General features: G+C 45.3%; 1 protein-coding gene across 1 annotated transcript in view; it reads left to right on the forward strand.

Annotated features, from left to right (window-relative positions):
• SORCS3 (sortilin related VPS10 domain containing receptor 3) overlaps nt 1–25,579 on the forward strand; it is a 470,892-nt gene that overhangs the window by 173,155 nt on the left and 272,158 nt on the right. The window contains exon 3 of the mRNA XM_063435106.1: nt 13,235–13,334. Coding sequence (XP_063291176.1) covers nt 13,235–13,334 — 100 coding nt within the window. The remainder of the gene's footprint in view (nt 1–13,234; nt 13,335–25,579) is intronic.

The following is a 25,579-nucleotide window of genomic DNA, read 5'->3' on the forward strand; positions in this document are numbered from 1 at the left end:
TCCGCCGCTTCCCCTGTCTGTGTTGGCTTGTCTCTCACCCAGACAGGGTTCGCGGCTAGCAGGGGAGACTGACATCGGAGTTTAGTGCTCCTCGATTCCCTTCCCTCTCCCCTCGCGGCTGCGTGTGCGGCCGCGTTTGTTTGCCGACCCGATAGCTATCTCCTCGCACCCGCTGGTGCGAGGGAGTTCCCGGCCGCGTGTGTTTCACGCGCTCCCCGGCCATTGGCAGGGGAGGAGCTTAGTGGCAGCGTGGCGCGCTCTGCACACGGCGGCCATCTTCTGCCTCATCGCACGAGGGCTGGGCGGCTTTTTTCTATGGGTCGGCTCCCTTACCTCTCCCCTATAACTGTTCTGTGCAGGTATTTTGCTTGTGGGTTAATCAACCCCTATTGTTAACTCTTTGTGTTCCCCCTAATACTGCCTTGACTCAATATTGCTCCGGTTGATCGGTGCCTGATTTTATTATTTAAAGGTACAGTACATAATTTTGTTTTCTCTGCTCTGCACATTATGCAGGCTGGAGGTGAGGGTTCTGGTAGCCCCAGTTACCCCATTATGGACCCCTCTCAGACTCCTCATGCAGGGGACTTGGGCCTTACTCCCTCCCAGGAGTTCCAGGCCCTTATTGATTCTACTATGCAGAGGGCTCTGGCTTCGGCCATGGGGACCGTGTCCTCGTCCCTCTCCCACACTATCCAACAGGCGTTAACACTGCCTTTGACCCCTGTCATGTTGCCTGCTCCCACGCCTGCAGTTCAGACTCAGGCGGGTCGCAAGGCTCAAACAAAGGTTAAACATGTCTCTCCAGATGTGACGCAGGTGTTACCTGCCCTGACTGACGTGCCCATGGCCGTCCAAGATGGCGCGTTTCCGCGCAAGAGAGACGCTGGCCGGGCAAAATCGGCCAGAAAATGGAAACGGGCGCGTGCCCGTGATGAGGGATCGGATACCGATCAAACTGGAGAGTCGGATTCGGACCCCCCTGACTACGCCTCCTATGAGGAGGGGGGCTCCGGCGATGAGGCGGAGTTTGACGCTTCGGCACTTCCTCCGGGTGAGGGGCAGGACATCTGTGATCCTCAGGGTTACCCCCTGTTCGATCCCGATGATCTCCGCCACCCTCGCTCGGCGGAATGGGACCCGCCCGCGCACATTGCTAGGGGCGCAGTAAATTGAGGGCTGAGTGCCCGAGACCTTCCGTGCCTGATGCGGCGTGCAAGACGCCAGAGGTTGACCCTCAGATCTCCCAATTCCTGGCTAAGACAGGCTGGAAGCCCAGGAAGGGGCTGGAGTTTTCATTACATAACTGCCAGGACAAGATCCTGGACACCCTGGGCCCCGCTGCCAAGCTCTATGAGCTTTTGGAGGCAGCTAAAGCTGGGACAAAACCCATCGACCTCGATGAGGCGATTGGGTGGGTCCAGAGGTTGATTTGCCTCCTTGGCAACGCAAATACGGCCATGTCGGCTGAACGCCGCAAGGCGATTTTGCTCAAGATTGAGCCAAAGTTAGTGAATCTCGCTGTGAAAGAGCCGGGTGCCTCGGCCAAAGGTATGCTCTTTGGGGAGTGCTTTGTCAAGGATTTGGGCTCCTTTGTGCGTACCTTCACCGCTCTTGATAAAGCGCAGTCTAACCTAAAGCGGGTTTTTGGCCCTAAGGTTTTCCATGGGGCCGGGAGGTATAGGAGCCGTCCGCCCGGCCGTGGAGCTCGAGGTCCCTCGCGGACCCACAGAGGTTCCTTCTCCGCCCCACGAACCTACCAGGAGTATAAGCCAACACCCTTCTTTCCCTCACGTGGGAGACCTTGGCAGAGTCGAGGAGGTCGTGGACAACCCTCGTACAGACGCCCTTACGGTGAGTACCCCAAAACGTATGTCTTGCAGAGCGAGTGTGGGGGGCAGGTTAGCGCTATTTCTAGAAACGTGGGGTATGATCACCACAGATGTATGGGTTCTGGAGACGGTCAGGGGTTTCCATCTGGATCTGTTGTCTCCCCCTGTCCAGACTTTTATCCCACAGGAACTGAGACTGCCGGACGATCAGTCCGAGCTAATTGCCGCGGAGATCGCGGAATTGTCTGCCAAACGAGCCATTCAAGAAATCCCTTACGACCACCCAGGTTTTCTGAGCAATTTGTTTCTCGTCGCCAAGAAAGGCGGAGGTGTCCGCCCGGTGATAAACCTAAAGCACCTACATTTTTTCCTCCGTTACCATCACTTCAAGATGGAGGGTGCCCACTGTCTCCGGGACCTGCTCCGTCAAGGAGATTGGATGGTCAAGTTGGACCTCAAAGATGCCTACTTGACTATACCCATGGCAAGAGAGCACTGGGACTTATTGCACTTTACGTGGCAAGGTCGTCGATGGCGGTTTACCTGTCTGCCGTTCGGTCTATCTTCGGCTCCATGGTGTTTCACGAAGGTGATGAAGCCCGTAGTGGCTTTCCTCAGGGCCCGAGGGGTCCGCATGATTATTTACCTGGACGACATACTGATTATGTCCTCGTCCCCCAACCAGCTTCTCAAGCACCTGGGATGGACGGTAAACCTCCTGGAAGGCCTGGGTTTCCTCGTGAATTGGGAAAAATCCATTGTGGAACCGGTACAGAGGATAGAATTCCTGGGTTTCGAGGTCGATTCGGTCACCCAGTTTCTGTTCCTACCAGAGACCAAACTTCGGGCGATGAAGAAGGAGATACGGCGTGCACTACGGGCCCCCTCTCTCTCAGTCCGACAACTAGCGAGAGTGATCGGCCTCCTGGCCTCCTCAATTCAAGCGATTTTCCCAGGCCCATTACACTACCGGGCTCTACAACGTTTGAAGGGTTCCCATCTTCGGGCCGGGGGCTCGTACGAGAGCGTATTGACCCTGGACGACGACTCCAGAGACGAGCTACGTTGGTGGTTGGACCACATGGAGGCATGGAACGGCCGGGCCATCTTCGGCTCCGCGCCGGACATGGTTATAGAGTCGGACGCGAGTCTACACGGTTGGGGCGCTCGCTGTGGCAGTATCTCCACCGGTGGAAGATGGTCCGAGGTCGAGTCGACCTTACACATAAATTGCCTGGAACTTCTGGCAGGTTCGTTCGCCATTCGGAGCCTATCTCCGACTCAAGGGAATTGCTGCGTACTTCTGCGCATGGACAATGTGTCCGCAGTCAGGTATATAAACCACCTGGGGGGTACGAAATCGAAACAGCTGGCGAACCTGGCAAGGGACTTCTGGCAGTTTTGCCTCCACAACGCTATATCGGTTACGGCCGAACATATTCCGGGACTGGACAACGAATGGGCGGATTGGAATTCGCGTTACCTGAAAGATTCAGGAGACTGGCATTTACTATCCTCAACATTCCAAAGGATAGACCGGCTTTGGGGTCCTCTTCACGTGGACTTGTTTGCGTCCAGACTGAACTCCCAACTGCCCCAGTACTTCAGTTGGAGACCGGACCCGACAGCCGCTGCGGTGGACGCGTTCTTACAGACGTGGCCGCAAGGGCGCCACTTTGCGTTCCCACCGTTCAATCTGATATCCCGGACGCTGACGTACGCGACCAGACAGGATTGCACGCTGGTAATGGTGGTTCCCCTGTGGCAATCTCAACCGTGGTTTCCCCGTCTCCTGGAAATGGCCATAGATTTCCCACGGATGATCGAAATGAGGCCGGATGTGCTTCTAGACCCGGATGGGAACTCGCACGAACTGGTGGATCAGAACTTGCTCCAACTCACGGCTTGGCTGATCTCAGGGGACCCTGGTGTGTCGCGGACGTTTCGCAAGCGACTGCTCGACTCTTGGAGAATGCCTGGGCGCCGGGTACCAGACAGGCCTACAAGTCCGCATGGCGCGTGTGGTCTAGCTGGTGCTTGGGAAGATTGCTGGATCCACTTTCTGCCCCTCTAACTGCTCTGCTCAGTTTCCTGACTGAACGTTTCGATTCGGGTTTGGCCTATCGTACCCTTAATGTTTATAGATCGGCTATTTCGGCCGGACACAGAGGGATAGATGGATCTCCGATTGGACAACATCCTGTTGTGTGTCGACTGTTGAAGGGTATCCGCTTCGCTAGGCCTCCAAGCTCTAGATACTCATCCTTTTGGGACGTTAACGTTGTCCTTGGTTTCTTGGACTCCTGGCCCTGTAATGAGGACCTGACTCTCAAACAGTTGTCATGGAAACTGGTCATGCTTCTGTGCTTACTTTCGTGCAAAAGGGTGTCGGACGTCAGGGCTCTGGATTGGAACGCGATTTCGTTCACCCCCGAAGGTGTGTCGTTTAATATCTCAAGGAGGACTAAGTCGGCTTCCAAGTCGGTGGACTACCCTAGATGCTCCGTCAGACCGACTTTGTGTCCTGTGGCTTGTCTCCAGGTCTATTTGGCTCATACTCGACAGTTGAGGCCAACGGACTTGCCTCCACTATTTATTTCCTTTAAGGCACCGTTTCTACCTGTCTCCTCGACTACGTTAGCCCGATGGGTTAAGGGTCTGCTTTCCGCTGCTGGAATTGATACTTCAATTTTTTCGGCACATTCGGTTAGGGGTGCCATGGCATCGAAGGCTTCTACGATGGGATGTCGTCTGGACGATATTTTGAGAGCGGCGGACTGGTCTAAGGAATCTACGTTCCGTGATTTCTATTTCCGCCCGATTGAACATGTTTCTTCGTTGGTGGTGGCTCAGCTTTAAACTAGCATAATAGGAGCCTCCGTGTCATTAATAAAATTCCCAGATTTTACTAATAACATGACGTAAAGTCATGATTTTATTAATGACACGGAGGCGAGTATTATTCCCACCCACCCGCCCATGGATCTGGGGTAAGTTCATGTTTATGGTTCAATCGGGGTGATCTTCTCACTCATGGTAAGTGCACTTGGTTTACTTGTTTTGAATGCATATTCTTGTCGGGTGTGACATATATCCTTATTAATCTAACTAGGATACTCGTTATGTACAGGTATTATGTATACGATATGTTACACTCAGGTCCTAAGTTTGGAGTTTACCACATATTTCTTTGTTTTTACAGCTTGATTTCGTTATGTGGAAGTTACCAGTTTGAAAGTTAATCGTTACTAATATGGATGTTTTCGGTTTGGGTCTTCGGTTCAGAAGGCAAAGAAGAGGAAGTGGAAATACAAGGATGGAGATTTATGGACTGTTCCTAGAGACTGATTGGCTGCCCTGTTACTAGGCAGATATGGTTGTATCTGTTATATATTTCATATTCTACATATTTTTTCTCTTTCAGTTATATTTTTTCTTTGCTGCTGAGGAATAAAGTAAGAAAGAGATAGCATAATAGGAGCCTCCGTGTCATTAATAAAATCATGACTTTACGTCATGTTATTAGTAAAATCTGGGAATTATATAGCATAACAAGCACAATGCAGTCTTCACTGTGATACTTTCTATAAATACAATAAAGGGAAACTCCAAAGAAATTAGTTAAATCCTTATTGATCAAAGCGGGTAGAGAAATGTCTCGGGGCACAAAAGATGTCGTGATCATTAGATTCGATCGGATGTCTCTGAAGCATTATGGGTGCTGTGGCAGATATTGATTTGTTGCAGACTAATAGCTTTTCTTTGGGTACTTGTTAGAAGTTTTTTCCATGTATTACGTACAGTCCATTTCAGGCTTTGTACCTGCAGTATGTTCTTTAAGTAAACAGTGATACCTGTGACATCAAACACATTATTCTTTTAAACCTACATATTATGGATTCTACACCCAAAGCCTCACCCACCCACATTGTTTCAGCTGGATATATATTTGTGCAGTGCACAAACTCTCCCTGATTTTACTCTTTGTCAAAGATATACAGACTGTCAAAATTAGATCACTCCGAGCCGCGCTTATATTTTTCAAGATATTGTGCTGACGAAAGACATATTTCTCTACATGCTTCTATCTGGAAATAAAAAAAATATAAAAAAAAAGTTCATGAATATTTCATCAAATTGCTTATGCTCGTGCTATACATTTTTTTTTATTTTTCACACAATCTTCTTTCATTGCCTGTAAAACACTGATATTGTATGAAAAGAAAACAAAATCTGCAGAGATGCATAAAATAGGGATTTAATGGCTCTTTTGCAGTTAAATAAATACAAGGTGGTTTGGTTAAATTTTTGGGAGAGCGGTTGTAAATATCACTTTACACGATTTATATGGTGTAAATTAACCATGTAGATGGTCATTTTACATCTCTCCTGCTCTTACAAAAGTAAGCCATAAAACATATCTTACATGCAGTAATACTCTTTTTGTCAAATACAGTAAGTGTGAAAAATAAATAAAAATGGTCAGTACAAATGGACTCGGTATTCTGTAATATTGATTCCTAAAACTGCCACCAGAATTTCACCCTACATACAGTAAGCACAGTTCAGTCGGAAACCATTAAACTCCTTAGATCTGAAACGCGACCCAACATACAGTAAGCACAGTTCAGTTGAGAACCATTAAACTCCTTAGATCTGAAACGTGACCCTACATACAGTATTATGTTATAATTTATTATTATGTGTATTTTATATCTATATATTATTTCAAATATTTTGTATTGTTTATATGCACATTTTTATTAATATATTTTTTCACTTTTCTTTTTCATTACTTTTTTTTTTGGCTATATTTGAATATAAATTCATATTGACCATACACATTTATGGTTAATAATCCAATTATTTGTTTACAATCAAATAAAACACTGAGCTTTTGATTTGATGGATTTAATTACCGTACCTTATAGTATCACACTATACATTTAAGACTAAACTTTTAGCAGATTTTATTTATATAGAAACATAGAAACATAGAATGTGACGGCAGATAAGAACCATTCGGCCCATCTAGTCTGCCCAATTTTCTAAATACTTTTGTTAGTCCCTGGCCTTATCTCATAGTTAGGATAGCCTTATGCCTATCCCACGCATACTTAAACTCCTTTACTGTGTAAACCTCTACCACTTCAGCTGGAAGGCTATCACATGCACCCACTACCCTCTCAGTAAAGTAATACTTCCTGATATTATTTTTAAACCTTTGTCACTCTAATTTAAGACTATGTCCTCTTGTTGTGGTAGTTTTTCTTCTTTTAAATATGGTCTCCTCCTTTATTGTGTTGATTTCCTTTATGTATTTAAATGTTTCTATCATATCCCCCCTGTCTCGTCTTTCCTCCAAGCTATACATGTTAAGATCCTTTAACCTTTCCTGGTAAGTTTTATCCTGCAATCAGGGCCATCTATAATATGAATAGGACCCTGGGCAAAGAATTTTGTTGGGCCCCCTTGGCCCTGCGACTCTCTCAATCCACCAACCCCCCAATTACGCCCAACCCCCAATCACACTGACATATTGACACATACACACACAGACAGACATATTAAAACATTCACAGATACATACTGACACACACATACACTGACACACAAATATATACTGGCAGACATATTGACACACATTCAGACATACTGACATACATACAGACGCACATACATACACACACAGACACATACACTGACAGATATACTGACACACATACAGACGCATACACTGACAGACGTATTGACACACACACACACAGACATGCTGACACACACAGGCATACTGCCATACACACAGACACACTGACACACACACAGGCATACTGACATACACACAGACATACTGACACACAGACATACACACATACAGTGACAGATGTACTGACACACACACAGACACATACACTGACAGAAATACTGGCACACACACACTGACAGAAGTATTGACACACACACAGACATGCTGACACACACACACTGACAGAAGTATTGACACACACACAGACATGCTGACACACACAGGCATACTGATATACACACGCAGACACACTGAAACACAGACAGACATACTGACACACACACAGACAGAAATACTGACACACACATAATGACACGCACACAGACAGAAATACTGACACACACACACAAACATACTAACATACATTTAGCCACCCTCCAACCACCCTTACCTTTTCTGGAGGGTGGTTTCCCTGGAGTCCAGTGGCAGGCTGAGGCAGTTGGGAGTTCCACTCTGAAACTCCCCTCCTCCCTGCCTTTCTCCTCCTGTGTGGCTCTAATCTCCGGTGGAAGGAAGTGACGTGCGGCACTCACTTCCTCCCAGCTGGCTGCCGAACAGGAAGGGGCCCGGTCGCGCTGTTTAAGCATAACAGCGCCCGACTGGGCCCCTGCTGGCACATGCCCACCGGGTGGCCCTTTGTGCATGGGCCACCCGGGGGCCCTCTTTAGCATGCGGGATGTTGCGGCTCTGTGCAGCTGCACTGCCGGGTCCAAGGGGGGCTGCGCAAATCGCGGGGCCCACGGAGCAGCTGGACCCGGGGCAGCTGCCCCGTTTGCCCCACGCTAAAGATGGCCCTGCCTGCAATCCATGAACCAGTTTAGTAGCCCTTCTCTGAACTCTCTCTAAGGTATCAATATCCTTCTGAAGATACGGTCTCCAGTACTGCGTACAATACTCCAAGTGAGGTCTCACCAGTGTTCTGTACAATGGCATGAGCACTTCCCTCTTTCTACTGCTAATACCTCTCCCTATACAACCAAGCATTCTGCTAGCATTTCCAGCTGCTCTATTACATTGTCTGCCTACCTTTAAGTCATCAGAAATAATCACCCCTAAATCCCTTTCCTCAGATGTTGAGGTTAGGACTCTATCAAATATTCTGTACTCTGCCCTTGGGCTTTTACAATAGGTTGATTGCACATTCTATTGTAAACCATCTGTAATGGTTTTGGGGCTGTATATATACCCAAAAATTAATCTTATCTTGAAAAAGTCCAATCGAAGGCAAAACTCTTGCAATGTTTTTGGCAGCAGCTTGTTTCATGTGTGGAACGTCCAGTCCCACTTTTCCTTCTGGGACTTATTGTTGCCAATGAAGGACTGACCTTGAATCGTATGTACCACCTTGGGACTATAGGAATTATACCATCTTTTACAGATGTGTGGTCTTATATTTCGAAGACTGGGAGGACATCCTTAAGTGGCTATTGTTTCATCTTTCAACCTACCGGCATACCAACTTATTTCAACAAGTATTACTTGGTGGATATTGTCATTGGAGAATACTAGTCCAGCTGTATTCATTTATCCCTTATTATATCACTGTTATCATATAACGCAGAGGTGTCCAAAAGGTAGATCCCAAAATGTTGTAGAATTACAACTCAAATGATGCTTCTCGTGCCTTCAGAATGCCTTTACAATGTCAAAGCATCATGGAAGCTGGAGTTTTAAAACACCTGGGGATCTACCTTTTGGGCTCCCCTGCTATATAGATACAGTGTTGTGTGCTACATTTTTATGCTGCTACAGTTTGTATCCGGTTACAATCGTATGCAGTTATCACATTTTCCAATGCACACATTTCTTTAAATTCTCTTCGTTAATAAATGTCACGTATTTTAGGGGGATCTTATGTTATGGTTTGTTGTTAAGTTATATATACAAGGTACGCTGCTTACATTTTGCAGTTTTTATCTTATATGACATTGGCCAGTGTTTTTGGTTTTCCATAACATTTTATTTGGTTGTCAGAGTCTGGGGATTCCTATATATATATGATTGACAGCCAGTGGGGTGTAACAAGGTTTCTGTTTGAAATCTGCACTTTTTGTAAAAAAGACGACACACTCTTTATACTTCTTTAGGGATATGGAGTGTCCCTTTAATTGCACTGGATTTGTGATGCACTTTGAAACTTGTATACTGGATGGACTTTATTGATGAACATTTTTATATATTTATTGCACAGTCACTTTAACATGTTGGGGACTCATGTATTAGATCGCATGGTCACTTTAAGCACTCCTCCCTTCTTTTAAAATGTTTGTAATGGAATATTTGTTTAAAAAGTAACTCAGGGGGTGTGTTGAACAGTTAAATAATATTTATTTGGATATATTTAGCTAGAATTTAAGTTGAAATCTAGGAAGTACATTTTGCACATGATTTTCTTGTTTAGATATTAGATTTGGTAGAGGGTTAAATAAAAGTGGATTGTAAGTCTCACAATCCTGATATTGTTATTTTACAATTTCTATGTGTTTGCATTCTAAAGCAGTTGCATTCTCCATTAATTCAAGGTGATATGGACTCTGTATAAGGGCAACCATAATACAACACCTGAAACATTAGGGATTTATTCCCAGATATAATATGGCTTGACATTGCTTGAACTGTATTTACAGTAAAATTCAGGACTGCCATTTGTGAATCTCCGTGACAGTTAACCGGAATTTCAGCAATAACTACACTTAAGATATAGTCTGATCTTCTGCTAAATCACAATAACAGACACTTAACAAATCTGCTTACAATTAAAAACAATAATATGCAATTATACTTCTTGTCAGTAATGAATGAATGGTTCAATTTGCACAGCTTAATTTAAATTAAAAAAAAATGTAAACTCTTGGTTTCTCTACAATTAAAATTACAATTATTGATATAGTTGCCACTATATTTCACACTGCTGTACAACAGCTAAAACAAGGCAATTCAAACAAATCATGTTGGACATGCAGAAACAGTTCATGAAAAGAGCACTGCCCAAGCCAGTGGCGTACACACAACCCATGGGGCCCCGGTGCGAAAACTGATCCGTGCCCCTCCCGCGCACACGCGCTTAGTCTCATTGACAGCCGCTAGAGGAGCTTCCGCGATTCTCACTGTGAAAATCACAGTGAGAAGATGCTGAACATCCATAGGAAAGCATTGAGTAATGCTTTCCTATGGGCGGTTTGAATGTACACACGGCTCTTGCCACGCATGCGCATTCGGAGCTGAGAGGCGGATGGGGGCGGAGAGATCCACAGCGCCAAGGGAGTCCGGCGCTGGAGAAAGGTAAGTTCTTAAGACACACAAACTCTCACGAACAGACGCATACACACTAGCCAACAGACACACACATTTACTGACAGACACACACTCAGTGACAGACATACATACACACTCACTGACAGACAGACAGACACCCACTCACTCACTTACAAAACACAAACTCACTAACAGATGCTCACAAACTAACACACTCAGTAACAGAGACACACACACTAACACTAACACACACACACACACACACACACTAACACACACACACACACACACACACACAAACACACACACACACACACACTATAACACTAACACACACACACTCTAACACTAACACACACTCTAACACAAACACACACTCTAACACGTTTAAAAATAAATAAAAATTAATCCTTACCTTTGGGAGTGCTGAGGGGATTCCCTGGGGTCCAGTGAGGCTGCCCAGTGGCCGGTCACCCGGCAGGCAGGCTGGCGGGTGCGCGAGGGAGCACTCTTACATCATCTTCCGGCTCCGGTATCAGTGCGGTGCGTGAGGGAGCTGAAGAGGAAGCACACAGGGGAGAGTGCTCCCTCGCGTGCCCACCAGCCTGCCAGCCCGGTGACAGCAGGGCCAGCCTCGGAGGAGCCCTGAGGTGGCCAGCTCCTGGGCCCCCCAGAAGAAGAGGCTGGCCACAGTGGCATACATACCGGGTCGCAGGGCAGCCGCGACCCCTGCGACCCCGGTATGTACGCCACTGGCCCAAGCAATCTTACAAACTAAAATGATGAAGGACAAACACACAGAGGGAACTGATGGAATCAAATAATCTAGATATGCTCCAACAATCGGAGGGGTGTTTGCAAGGTTGGAGCACAGCAGATTAGAGACAGCAGAGGAAGGTTTAGATGAAGAGTTAAGGGCGAGCTTCTCTATAGAAGTTTGTTTTAAGGATTTTTTTTTTAAAGGACAGCAGAGTTGTGAGAGATAAAGGTGGCTTTCAATAAGGAAGGGGCAGCCCTGGAGAAGTCTTGCAGAGGAGAGTCTAGGGTGCTGGTACGAGAATGGCTGGGACATATCAGATAAGGAGGGAGGAGATTCACTGATCAGCCACAAAACCACTGATCTTTTGAATGAATTAAGTGAATAACCTTCACGTTCATTACAATGGCACCTGTTAAGGCCTTGGATTTATTAGACAGCTATCTCATGTGTTGGAAGCAAGAAAAATGTGCAAGGAAAAATATCTGAGTGACTTTGACAAAGGCCAAATAGTGATGGCTAGACGACTGGGTCAGATCATCTCCAAAACAGCAAATCTTTGAGGTGTTCCCGTGAACTGGTGAACTGGTGTCAGGGTGAAGGGCTCCCAAGGCTCATTGAGGCATGTTTGAAACGAAGGCTGGTCTGTTTGTTCCAATCACAAATAAGAGCTGCAGTAGCTCAAATTGCTGAATAACGTAATGCTTGCCATGATAGAAAGGTGTCAGGACACACATAAACAAACATTATGCTTGAATCCTAAATGAGAAAGGGACAAACTCAAAAAGATGCTTTCAAGGGGGAAGTAAAAAGATTTGGTTATACACTACATATAAGGGGTTAAAGAAAGTTCAAGGTCAAAGAGCACAAAGAGACGACATATCTGCATGTTAGAGGTTATGGTAGCTCCGTTGACCTGACAGAAAACAGGGTCAGCTGTAACCTTAGAGGGAGAAAAGGCAAAGAGTCTGGTTTTGTAGTAACAACTTGCATGCACAACTGCAAGTAGCTCCATCCTTTAAAAAAAAGAAAAATTATGAAATTAGCTTGCAGAGTAGTTTTATTAATGTAAACATACCAAATCAAGCCTTGCGCTCAAACTCCCGCACCTCCAGGTCGCCAGCAATGACCATCAGCTTCAATACATACAATAAAAAAACAAAGAAAAGGGTTACTTTCTCAGTATTCCAAATCCCTACACACATTTAAATAATTGGAGGTTTTTTAGTATCCCTCCAATGGCCATTAAAGTGTAAGCTCACCTGCCACATCAAGGAAAAAACCTCCTAGGTGAGTCCTACTCTAACAGTTCTTGCTGCTTTCAGCTAAAAGGTAAAATCTCTAACAAAAGAGAAAGGGGTATTTTTCAAAATGTCCTCCTTTGGTTTGAGTTTTAGTAACGTGTTTTTTTTTGGTTTTTTTTCAAAAAATTTGATTACTTACAACTTGTAAACTACTATTCACATTGTTGCAACTGTATTCAGAACTCATAGTGGTTCATAACACAAACAATGTCTGAGTCAGAAAGATTTGAATTCCAGTCACTTGACTTCAATCCTATTTTTATCCGTTTTTCATCTCTAGGTCAACAGACTATGGGACGACTTATGAAAAACTGAATGAAAAAGTTGGTTTGAAAACTGTTCTCAGCTATCTCTATGTGAGCCCTACCAACAAAAGAAAGGTGAGTGTCTAATATGAGCTCATTGCTCAGGGGGTCAAATTAACAAGAAATCCATTTGATTCTCCAATTGGTACATGGTTAGATAAGAATTAGTTACTGGAGTAGGTTTGAATTAGTTACTGGAGTAGGCAATAATTAGTTACAGGACTATGTAAGAATTAGTTAGAGGAGTAGGTAAGAATTAGTTAAAGAATAGGTATGCATTAGTTACAGGAGTAGGCAAGAATTAGTTAAAGAGTAGGTAAAAAATAGTCACAGGAGTAGGTAAAAAATAGTAACAGAGTAGGTAAGAATTAGTTACAGGAATAGATAAAAATGAGTTACAGGACTAGGCAGAGGCATAACTAGAAACCCAAGGGCCTCGGTGCGAAAATTGTCCTGGGCCCCCCCCAGCCCTCTCGTCGTATCTCACCCCCCCCAAGTGTCTCATTTCCTCCTCCCCATGTGTAACATTCCCTCCCCCCAAAGCCGCTCTATGTATCTCATTCCCCCCAGGCACCTCCATGTGTCTTTCTCCCCCTCCACTCTTACCCCTCCATATGTCTCATTTCCCCCATGTGTCTCACCCCCCAAGTGTCTCATTTGTCTCCGCCCCAAGTGTCTCACCCCCCAAGTGTCTCCGTGTGTCTCATTTCACCCACAAGACATTCGAAGTGTCTTTCTCCCACCTCCACTCTTGCCCCTCCATGTGTCTCTCTGCCCCCTAGCAGCCCCTCTGTTTCTCTCTCCCTCCTCCCTTCCCCTGCAGTTTCTCAATTTCTCTCCCCCCCACTCTTTCCCTGGATTTCCTCCATTTATCTCTCCCCCTTCCCCTGCAGACCCTCAATTTCTCCCCCTTTCCTTGCAGACCCTCCATTAATCTCCCCCCACAGACCCTCCATTTACCCCTTCCCCCTTCCTCTGCAAACCCTCCATTTCTCCCCTCCCTTCCCCTGCAGCCACTCAATTTATCCCCATCCTCCCTTCCCCTGCAGTTTCTCAATTTCTCTCTCCCCCACTCTTTCCCTGCAGCCCCTTCATTTCTTGCTCTCCCTTCCCCTGCAGACCCTCCATTTCTTCCCCCTTCCCCTGCAGACCCTCCATTAATCTCCCCCCTGCAGACCTTCCATTTCCGCATTCCCCCTTCACCTGCAGACCCTCCATTTCTCCCCTCCTTTCGCCTGCAGACCCTCCATTTCTCCCACCTTCCCCTGCAGACTCTCCATTCAACCCTTCCCCTGCAGACTCTCCATTTCTCCCCTCCCCCTGCAGACTCTCCATCCCCCCTTCCCCTGCAGATTCTCCACCCCCTTCCCCTGGACTCTCCATTCCCCTGCAGACTCTCCATCCCCCCGTCCCCTGCAGACTCTGCATCCACCCCTTCCCCTGCAGACTCTCCATTCTCCCCCTTCCCCTGCAGACTCTCCATCCCCTCTCCCCCCGCAGCCTCGCCATCCCCCTTTCCCCTGCAGACTCTCCATTCCCTCCCTTCCCCTGCAGACTCTCCATTCCACCCTTCCCCTGCAGACTCTCCATTCCACCCTTCCCTGCAGACTCTCCATTCCCCCCTTCCCCTGTGCAAACTCTCCATTCCCCCTTTCCCCTGCAGACTCTCTATTCCCTCCTCTTCTCCTGCAGACTCTCCATCATCCCCTTCCCCTGCAAACACTTCATTCCCCCCTTACCTGTTTGCTGCGATCGCGGTACCTGTCTGAGTCTGACAGAAAGTGCTCTCTCAGCGAGCACTTCCTGTCAGACCGCTCGGCCGCACTACACACAGCGGCAGGAGGGGAGCAGCACAGCTCATCACTCCCCTCCTGCCGGTTAACCCGCGACCATGGGCCCTGGCCGGTGCTGCTGTGCACAGGCCCTAAAGGTCTGCTGGTGGCCCACGGTCACAAGGGTCACAGTGGCGGCCGGGCCCCCTGGAGTGACGGACCTGGTCGCAGCTGCAACCCCTGCGACTGTGGTATTTACGCCACTGGGACTAGGTATGAATTAGTTAAAGGAGTAGGTAAGAATTTGTTAAATAGTAGGTAAGAATTAGTGACAGGAGTAGGTAAGAATTAGTTAAATAGTAGGTAAGAATTAGTGACAGGAGTAGGTAAGAATTAGTTAAATAGTAGGTAAGAATTAGTGACAGGAGTAGGTAAGAATTAGTTAAATAGTAGGTAAGAATTAGTGACAGGAGTAGGTAAGAATTAGTTACAGGAGTAGGTAAGAATTAGTTAAAGAATGGGTAAGCATTAGTTACATGACTAGGTATGAATTAAAGAGTAGGTAAGAATTAGTTAAAGAGTACGTAAGAATTAGTTACAGGAGTAGATAAGAATTAGTTAAAGAGTACGTAAGAATTAGTTAAAGAATAGGTAAGCATTGATGCTAAGAAATGTATTAGGGGTAAATAGCAAAAGAGGCGTACCTAGGATTTTGGACCCATGTACAGAAATGTATGTTGGCACCACCCCGAACTGTACACATCATTTGAGAAACTGCATACACATTAATCTACACACACATATTCATATATACATACACATTTATATATACACACTCACATTCGCTGGTGGGGTGTGGGGGGGAACTATGCCCCCCTCCCATTACCGGCCCATCCACATAAGATGGGGCATTTCTAGCGTTGGGCAGTAATGGCTACCCAGTCGCTACTTTTAAGCATTTAGAAGATATGCTCCCACCTGCTGCATGGCCTTTTTAATTATTTATGTAAAGCTTTTTTAATGCGGCAACTGACTAGCAAGCTCTAGCCAGCAGAAGCATAATTAACCCTCACATTGCTAAGGGTTTTGAACTATTTGCTCTCTGGCTGCTACTGCTAACAGATGGTGTGACAATTGCCACTGGGCATTGGAGAGGACTTCTTGCTAGCCTCCTGCTCTGTGACTATGGCCCTGGAAGGTATTGCCCGTTGAGACTTGCATTTGGGCCTAATGGATCTTGGTATGCTGTTTCTGGCCCTTTAACAAAGAAAGGGTTTGTACTTTTAAACTGGCACTTCGAATGCAGTCGAAGTGCCGAAGCCGTCGAAGTGGTCGAAGTGGCCGCCATTAGACAGTCGAACACGTGGCGGCGGCCATTTTAATCCAGTCGAACGCGGTGACCTGTACCTTCCCCTACCCTTCGACACTGCGGCTGGAGGCTAAGTCCCATTCGAAGATTCGAACACCCGTTCGAACAGGACTTTGTCATTTTGGTGTAAGATAGACCTCCATTATACTATTGAACATGGCTGGAACGCAACCCCGGTTCCACTTCGACACTTCAACGAAAGTCGAAGTGAGTTCGACAATTCGAACGCCGCCTTCGGATGGGACTTTGTAACTTTTCAGGGCAGAAATAGACCGACCGCACAGCCTGAATCTGTGGAACTGTTTTGGGCATGAAAATGTGCTTGCGGTCGGTTATAAAGGACTTCCAGCTAACTCTTTAACCCCTGGATGGAATTAGCTGCATTTTGGATATGTTTGTAAGTAAAGTATGCTGATTATTAATATGTGGATGAATGTATGAAGATTGAATGTATAGTTTTGGAGTTATGAAAATGTATGTTTAAACTGTATTTTATAATTTGGTTACCTCTCAGGCTAAGGGGAGGGAATCTGTGGGAGGTAACCATTGTGTGATTGGGTAATGTTTAATTGGATGTCGGCGTCTCCCTTGCAGGGGAGAATTGCATAAAAGCAGAGTGTGTGTAATTAAACTTCAGACTTCTTCTTGACCCTCAATACGTAGCCTTGTCTCGTTATTGGAGGGAACTGCTATATCACACTGGGGATTGCTATGCGCTGCATATTCCCTTGTTCTTCTTCCTGTTACGCTGTCCTTGGAGGAGAGGTCTTTCCCACACGGTCCTGAATGCTGGAGGTTCATTTAGGGTGTAAGGAAGACAGCGCGGCTCCAGTTAAGCTACGGCGGTTGTGGAGTCTGCGGTGGTTGTGGTCAGGCCCGGACTGGCCATCGGGCATACCGGGCAAATGCCCGGTGGGCCGCGATGGCCGTGGGGCCGAGGCCGTAGGGGAGATCACATGATCTCCCCTGCCAGCCCCTGCAGGGCCAGCGCTATCCGAGATCAATGAACTCCCTCACCGGCCCAGAGACACTTCCAGGCGGCCGCCGGCAGGAGAGGGTGTGAGGGATGGAGGAGAGGACCGGCGGAGCTCTAGCCAGCCCCCTCACACACACATCGCCCCATCACACACACATCACCCCCTCACACACACATCACCCCCAGACACACACAGCACCCACAGACACACATAGCACCCACAGACACACACAGCACCCAGAAACACACAGCGCCACCAGAAACACACAGCGCCACCAGACACACACAGCGCCACCAGACACACACAGCACCACCACGACACACACAGCGCCACCACGACACACACAGCACCCCCAGACACACACAGCACCCCCAGACACACACAGCACCCTGACACACACAGCACCACCACGACACACACAGCACCCAGACACACATAGCACCCCCAGACACACACAGCACACTGGCGGATCCAGCCCCCCCTCGCCCCCCCCCCCCCCGAGAATCTGAGGTTCTCCCTCTCCCCTGCTGGCTAATGCCAAGCGCCAGCCCTGCAATGTGCCTTCATGGACCGGAGGGGAGATCAGAGATCTCCCTCTCCGGTCCGCAGGCACTGTTTGCTGGCCGCCGGCAGGGGAGGGAGAGAGAGAGGACTCGGGGGAGCTCAGTCTGCAGCTCCTCCAGGTCCTTCTCTCGCGAGCACGGAGCGTTCCCCACCGGACCACCAGGGATCGAGAAATGTCCCCCACCCTCCCTAAACAAAGGTAAGAAGGGAGGGGGGACATTATGTATATTTTAAATAAAAATAATAAAAATCATTTTATCAAATTAAAAAAAACATTAAAAAAGCCCCCCATCCTTATCACACACATACCCTACACACACATACACTACCCCCACACACACACATTGTCCCCCACATACATACACTGCCCCCATACACACACATTGCCCCCACATACATACACTGCCCCCACATACATACACTGCCCCCATACACACACACTGCCCCCATACACATACACTGCCCCATACACATACACTGCCCCCATACACATACACTGCCCCCACATACATACACTGCCCCCATACACACACATTTCCCCCATACACACATATTGCCCCCACATACATACACTGCCCCCATACACACACACATTGCCCCCATACATGCACATTGCCCCCATACACACACATTGCCCCACATACACACATTGCCCCATACACACACATTGCCCCATACACACACATTGCCCCATACACACACAATTGCCCCCCACACACAATTGCCCCACAAACACATACACTGCCCCATACACATACACTTCCCCCATACACATACACTGCCCCCACATACATACACTGCCCCCATACACACACATTGCCCCCACATACATACACTGCCCCCATACACACACATTGCCCCCACATACATACACTGCCCCCACATACATACACTGCCCCCACATACATACACTGCCCCATACACACACATTGCCCCATACACACATTGCCCCATACACACACATTGCCCCATACACACACATTGCCCCCACACACATACACTGCCCCCATACACACACATACACTTCCCCCATACACACACATACACTTCCCCCATACACACCCATTGCCCACATACACTGCCCCCAATACACACACACACCCTACACACACATTGGCCCCCCACACACATACACTGCCCCACCCTCCCTAAACAAAGGTAAGAAGGGAGGGGGGACATTATGTATATTTTAAATAAAAATAAAAAAAATCATTTTATCAAATTAAAAAAAAAACATTAAAAAAGCCCCCCATCCTTATTACTCACATACCCTACATACACATACACTGCCCCCACACACACACATTGTCCCCCACATACATACACTGCCCCCATACACACACATTGCCCCCACATACATACACTGCCCCCACATACATACACTGCCCCCATACACACACACTGCCCCCATACACATACACTGCCCCCATACACATACACTGCCCCCACATACATACACTGCCCCCATACACACATATTGCCCCCACATACATACACTGCCCCCATACACACACACATTGCCCCCATACACACACATTGCCCCCATACACACACATTGCCCCACATACACACATTGCCCCATACACACACATTGCCCCATACACACACATTGCCCCATACACACACAATTGCCCCCACACACAATTGCCCCACAAACACATACACTGCCCCATACACATACACTTCCCCCATACACATACACTGCCCCCACATACATACACTGCCCCCATACACACACATTGCCCCCACATACATACACTGCCCCCATACACACACATTGCCCCCACATACATACACTGCCCCCACATACATACACTGCCCCATACACACACATTGCCCCATACACACACATTGCCCCATACACACACATTGCCCCCACACACATACACTGCCCCCATACACACACATACACTCCCCCCATACACACACATACACTTCCCCCATACACACCCATTGCCCACATACACTGCCCCCAATACACACACACACCCTACACACACATTGCCCCCCCACACACATACACTTCCCCATACACACAAACTTCCCCCATACACACATTGCCCCCCACTCAGACTGCAACACACACACACTGCCCCCCTAACACACACACTGCCGTCCTCACGTACACACTGCAACTTTCACACACACACTGCTCACACAGTCCTTCTTACACAAACACACACACACTGCACCCCTGATCCCATGCCCTGCTACAGCCCAATTTCCAAGCAGACCTCAGGTAAGTTGTCAAAATGTTCTTAAACGGTTTGACTACTCACTCTGGTAGGGGGTCGCGGCACTACTGGCACCATAACCACTACTCTGAGCTGTAGTGGGTATTGGGTCTGGATTATTTCTCTAAAAAATCTGCAAGTGCCCCTCCCGAGGTCAGGCTCTGGATCCGCCACTGACACAGCACCCCCAGACACACACAGCACCCCCAGACACACACAGCACCCAAACACTCACAGCGCACCCAGAGACACAGCACACATCACTCACACACAGCACACATCACTCACACACAGCACACACTCGCTACATCCCCTATAACACTATGCCCCCTATACACACACTCTCTACAGCCCCTAGCCACACATATTACACCACAAACACAAATGAAATTGACCTATTTACACAATACCACACAACACTCTACACACACGCAATCCCACAAGCAGGCTCCAAACACATGCACCATGCACTTTCCTGGCCCTTTTGTCCTCTGGTATCCCACTTGTGGAGACACCAGAGACAATTTAAAAGCAAACAGCGCAAGCATGTTATTAAATTTGCTTGCGCTGCGCAGAACAAATACAGGGCCTTTTTCTAATGCCAGAGCTCTTCAGTGGTGCTCTGCGCATTGAACCAACTTGCTCACTTTGAGAGGGGGCGTGCTTGTCATTAGTAATGGCAAAACACGCCCTCTCTGGACCCGCCCCCCTGCTTAGGGGGCCGCTCTGATTGAAAAATGCCCGGGCCTAATTTTTTTCCCAGTCCGGCCCTGGTTGTGGTGTCGTCTGCAGTGCGTGGAGTCCTCAGGAAGCGCTAGGAGCATCCGTCAACGGAAGGTGATCCGTTACAGCAGGCAAAGAGCAGTTCAAATGATCAATTTATTTGTAAAAAAAAAAGCAAGTAAAGGATAATTTGACAATCTACTGGATGCATTTGGTTCAAAATTCTGTTAATCTTCCGAATTCTATACCTTGTGCACGGTTCTTATGCAAAAGCACTAATTTTAGTTCAGTTGTCGAATTTATCCAGATGATTGCCACGGAGTCACTCGAGACCCAACAGCAGTAAGCTTTAGTAAAAATGAGAATTGCCATTGTGGTCCGAATTTGGTCATTATTAAGTAAATACCCACTTTAATCATATTGTTGACCAGTATATGAAAAGCACTGTCTTGTAGTATGTAGACTTCATGCGGGGAAATTGGAATCAATTATTTCACTAAAAAGAACTACCCTATGATACATGATGTTAAAAATATATATATAGTGTATTCATCAACCCTTATGCAACAATCACGTTTGCACATGCATTTTTAAATCCATTCATTATATATTGATCTCTTGCAATTCAAATGCCAGATTAGTGCTATTAAAATCGTTAACAATTCTCAAAGACCACATTATGATTCAGATTTTAATTTGCTGTAACATGTCTGTTATTGGAAAACATGTGCCCCCAGATTTAGAAAAGAGTGAGGGGGGCATCGGTATTGCAATAATTTGTGTTCTCTGAGATTCCCTACTCTATTATAGATACAAATATATTTTTATACACTGGAGATTAATTAGGCATTCGTTTACTTCGGTATATGATCCAGATTTCAGATTTCCTTTTTAAGACTTGCTTAACAGGGTGAGCAAAAAAACAAAAAACAAAACAAAAAAAAAATGCCTTTTTTTCCCATTAAAAAATAATATCAAAATATTTCAGCTATAAAAGCAGGTGTCAGAACTGTGACATTAATTCAGAGAATTATTAGAACAGTGGAAGGAAATAACGGAATGAGATGCTTTTTTTCCCCCCCTCGGGTTAGATATTTATATCTAATTAGAAGAACATGTTTCTGGATGTTATTCAACTCAAGAATGTGTGACATAAAGAAACCCAGTTGTAAAAAAGAAAAAATGAAAGACATTTATTATCAGATCTTCCTGTCGCTATGCTCGATTAGCATTTAAATGTATATAGCAGAAGGTACATGTCGGGTAATCAAACAGTGAAGAAAAAAAAAAGATATAACTGAAACTCTATTGTAGAAAAATAACTAGAGTAGGCCACAGCCTTCCTTGAGTATTAGAATCGGCTATGTGTCTATGGCAGACTTTGATAAAGAAATGTATGGAATACTAAATCGGTTAGATTTAAATTATTCTTTCATTTATTGTAAAATGTATCCAATAAATAATTTGCTGAAGCAGAAAATCAATTCGTTTTCCATCAGCCCTATCATTCCTATTGAGTTAAAAAGTTGTGTATCAATATAATAAAATTAAATTGAGATCCCAGAATAAACTAGCTGGACCTGGTTTAGTTTGCTTCAAAGTGGATTTAAATTTTTAAGCTTCAAGGAAGTCCTTTCCTCCTTAACCCTTTGTTTAGAACAAACAAATGTTTTGTCAGTTTTGAAGAGCAAATTTTTGTTGGTGGTTTGGTGTTTTTTTTTTTTTTTTTACTCATTTCAGTAAATTAGTTTGCGGTGTTTCTTGTTGTGAGGTCTGCAACAGAAATACTTACAAATAGTGCATTCCTTTATTAGGCGGCTAACAGGGGCATTGAAGAGTTTCATAAACGTCTGGTGATAGAGGCCAAAAGAAAAACACAATGACTCCTACACTTATATTGAGGTGCAGATATCTCCCCAACATCGCCATTCCTTGGAGCATTCCCTGCAATATATAACATTCTGTGAGCTTTGAAATTGCTATTTAGTGAATGAATATGTTGTGTTTATGTGTGTATGTCCAGACTCTGACACTCAACTTAAAACCATGAAACAAAATAAATCTACAACCACCCAGGTGCTTCCCGGGCACTGATATGTACAAAAGTAGAGACAGGAGCACTCTCTGGGAATTTTCCAATTGTGTGTTCAAATTATATCAACGTTTCGACCCTCCTAGGTCTTTATATGGATAAAAACCCAGGAGGGTCAAAACAGTGATGTAATTTGCATATACAAATTCCCAGAGAGTGCTCCTGTCTTTACTTTTGTAAATATATAAGTATATATTTGTGTATATATTTATACATTAGAAAAATTATGCACTCTGAATATGTTTATTCAAACATACAGTCACACAGTAGTAGATCAACGTTTCGACCCTATCTGGGTCTTTCTCAAGATGTGATCCTGATCCTGATGAAAGTCCCGGAAGGGGACTGAAACTTTTATCCCTGGACCCATTTTTGCCTTAATAAAGAAATGTAATTCAAGAAGACTGTGATTGCAGCCCTTTCTAACATTTGATTTTCAAATATCTACGTATGTTGCTAGACCCAAATCTATCTTTTGGACTCCACATAGAAAAACTCTCATCAAAACGTTATTCAAAACTAGGTGCCCTGTACAGAAACAAGCCACACAGTAAAGGAGGGTACATCAAATGCTAATGCCAGTCATTGATTATGGGGATGTAGTATATGCATCTGCACCGCACACCCACCTTAATACACTCACTACATTGTATAACTCGTTCTGCTGCTTTGTGCTACAATGTAATTACAGGACCCACCATTGTGACATGTTAGAAGAGCTAAACTGGCTATCGCTGGATTCCAGACGCACCCGTAATCTTTCCAGCCTTGTGTTTAAGAGATTTTCTGGGAAACTCCTAGAAACCTAAGCAGAATGCTCTTCCCAGCTGTTCCCACCTTCTATAACCTCTGATCCAATACCAGAACTTTATTTAGTCTACCTCAATACAAAAAGAAAGTGTCTCGATTCTCATTTTCCTACAGAGCACCTCAATTATGGAACTACCTCCCGCACACTTTCAAATCTTCCCCAAGCCTAAAGTCCTTTAAGAGACCCCTCTCTACATATGAAAACAAAATGCACCTGTCATGGTTTATGATATATTTCTTACCTGTTATATGTTACATTTTGTAAAAGTTTTGTGTATTAATATTGTTTTTGTATATTACTGTACCCTGTTGTAACGATGCAATGTTTGTGGACTGAGGACAAACTTGAAAACAAGAGAAATCTCAATGTATCTTTCCTGTTAAAATATTTTATAAATAATTTGCAAAATGGATATAATTACTGTTACTATATTGTCCTCTCTCGCAAAAAAGAGGAGATGCAAAACGCGTAGGACTACTTGAAGATTTTAGATCTGAACCTTCAACCTATTTAAAAAGTCTAGGCACTTAACACAGGCATGTCTGCAATATTAATATCCATATATTTGAAGCACTGTTTTATATTATAAATATGAAAATATGTATATTATATGTATCAATATGTATATTTTTAGATAAAGGAAGTTAGAGTTTATTTCAGGGGCATAGGAAGGCTAAGCCTTTCTTTTTAGCATGCAAACCCTCCATTTATGTACAGATGACCAAGTTATGTTCTTACGTCTCGGTCGTAAAATGCACTAGAAAACATGCACTAGAATTCCCCTGAATATAGACCAGCTCACTGCAGGAAATTCCACACAAATCTACATTTGGCGAAAATTCTCCAAACGTGGACCAGCTCGCTAGAGCAAGTAATCCCTCAAATCTATGTTCGGGGGGAAATTCCGTGGGGAATCCCTCGAATCCCCGTGCTAGACAGCTGGTCATAAGTCCAAGCCGTAGTTATGCAGGTAAGTTGCAAAGTGAGGACTACCTGTGTTTTGTAAATCACTGTCAGCTGACGTGTTAAACATCTTATAAAACAATTAGCCCTGTGTGCGTGCCTGAAAATAAAAAAAATAAAAAATAAAAAATATGGTGAGAGCATGCAGAGAGCACTGTTGTCCCATTCTCAGTAGCATATTGTCTTTACTAACTGGTATGCCTTCTCCTCTAGAACCGTCCTACAGTGATACCATGCTTTATATGATGAGTACAGTTAGCAATCAACCTTTCTATTTGAAATAATACTCTTTAACCTTTGTATTCTATGAACTTACACCCCATTAGCTTGCTCTACCAGGGCACTCGTTAACATCACATTGTGTTCCAATGTGGCAATCTAGTTTTGTTACAATATTTATTTTGTTCTATAAAGTGTTGTGCAATCTGTTACCACTTATACTTGTTTCTTTAACAGTTCTTCTGAAGGGCTCTTACCCAGAATACTATACAATATCTGCAAAAAGTGCATTATACAAACAGAGGATAAATATCTAGATAAATAAGCAAATGACTAAATGAAAAAGAGCTCCACTGTACATTTCCATTTATTGGTGGCACCAACTTATGGGCATGTCATGTGCATGCATGACAACATTATAGGAGGCACTGCTTATAAATATTGAAGTTGCCACCACTAGCATATAGCAAAGATGACCAATATGCACTACGGACACTGTGAATTACATTTCCTATGATGCTTAAAGGGAAACTATAGTGCCAGGAAAACAGATGAGCTGAAGTGGTCTGGGTGCCTATAGTGTCCCTTTAATCAAT

Source organism: Pelobates fuscus, chromosome 10, assembly GCF_036172605.1.
Source record: "Pelobates fuscus isolate aPelFus1 chromosome 10, aPelFus1.pri, whole genome shotgun sequence".
Taxonomy (NCBI): domain Eukaryota; kingdom Metazoa; phylum Chordata; class Amphibia; order Anura; family Pelobatidae; genus Pelobates; species Pelobates fuscus.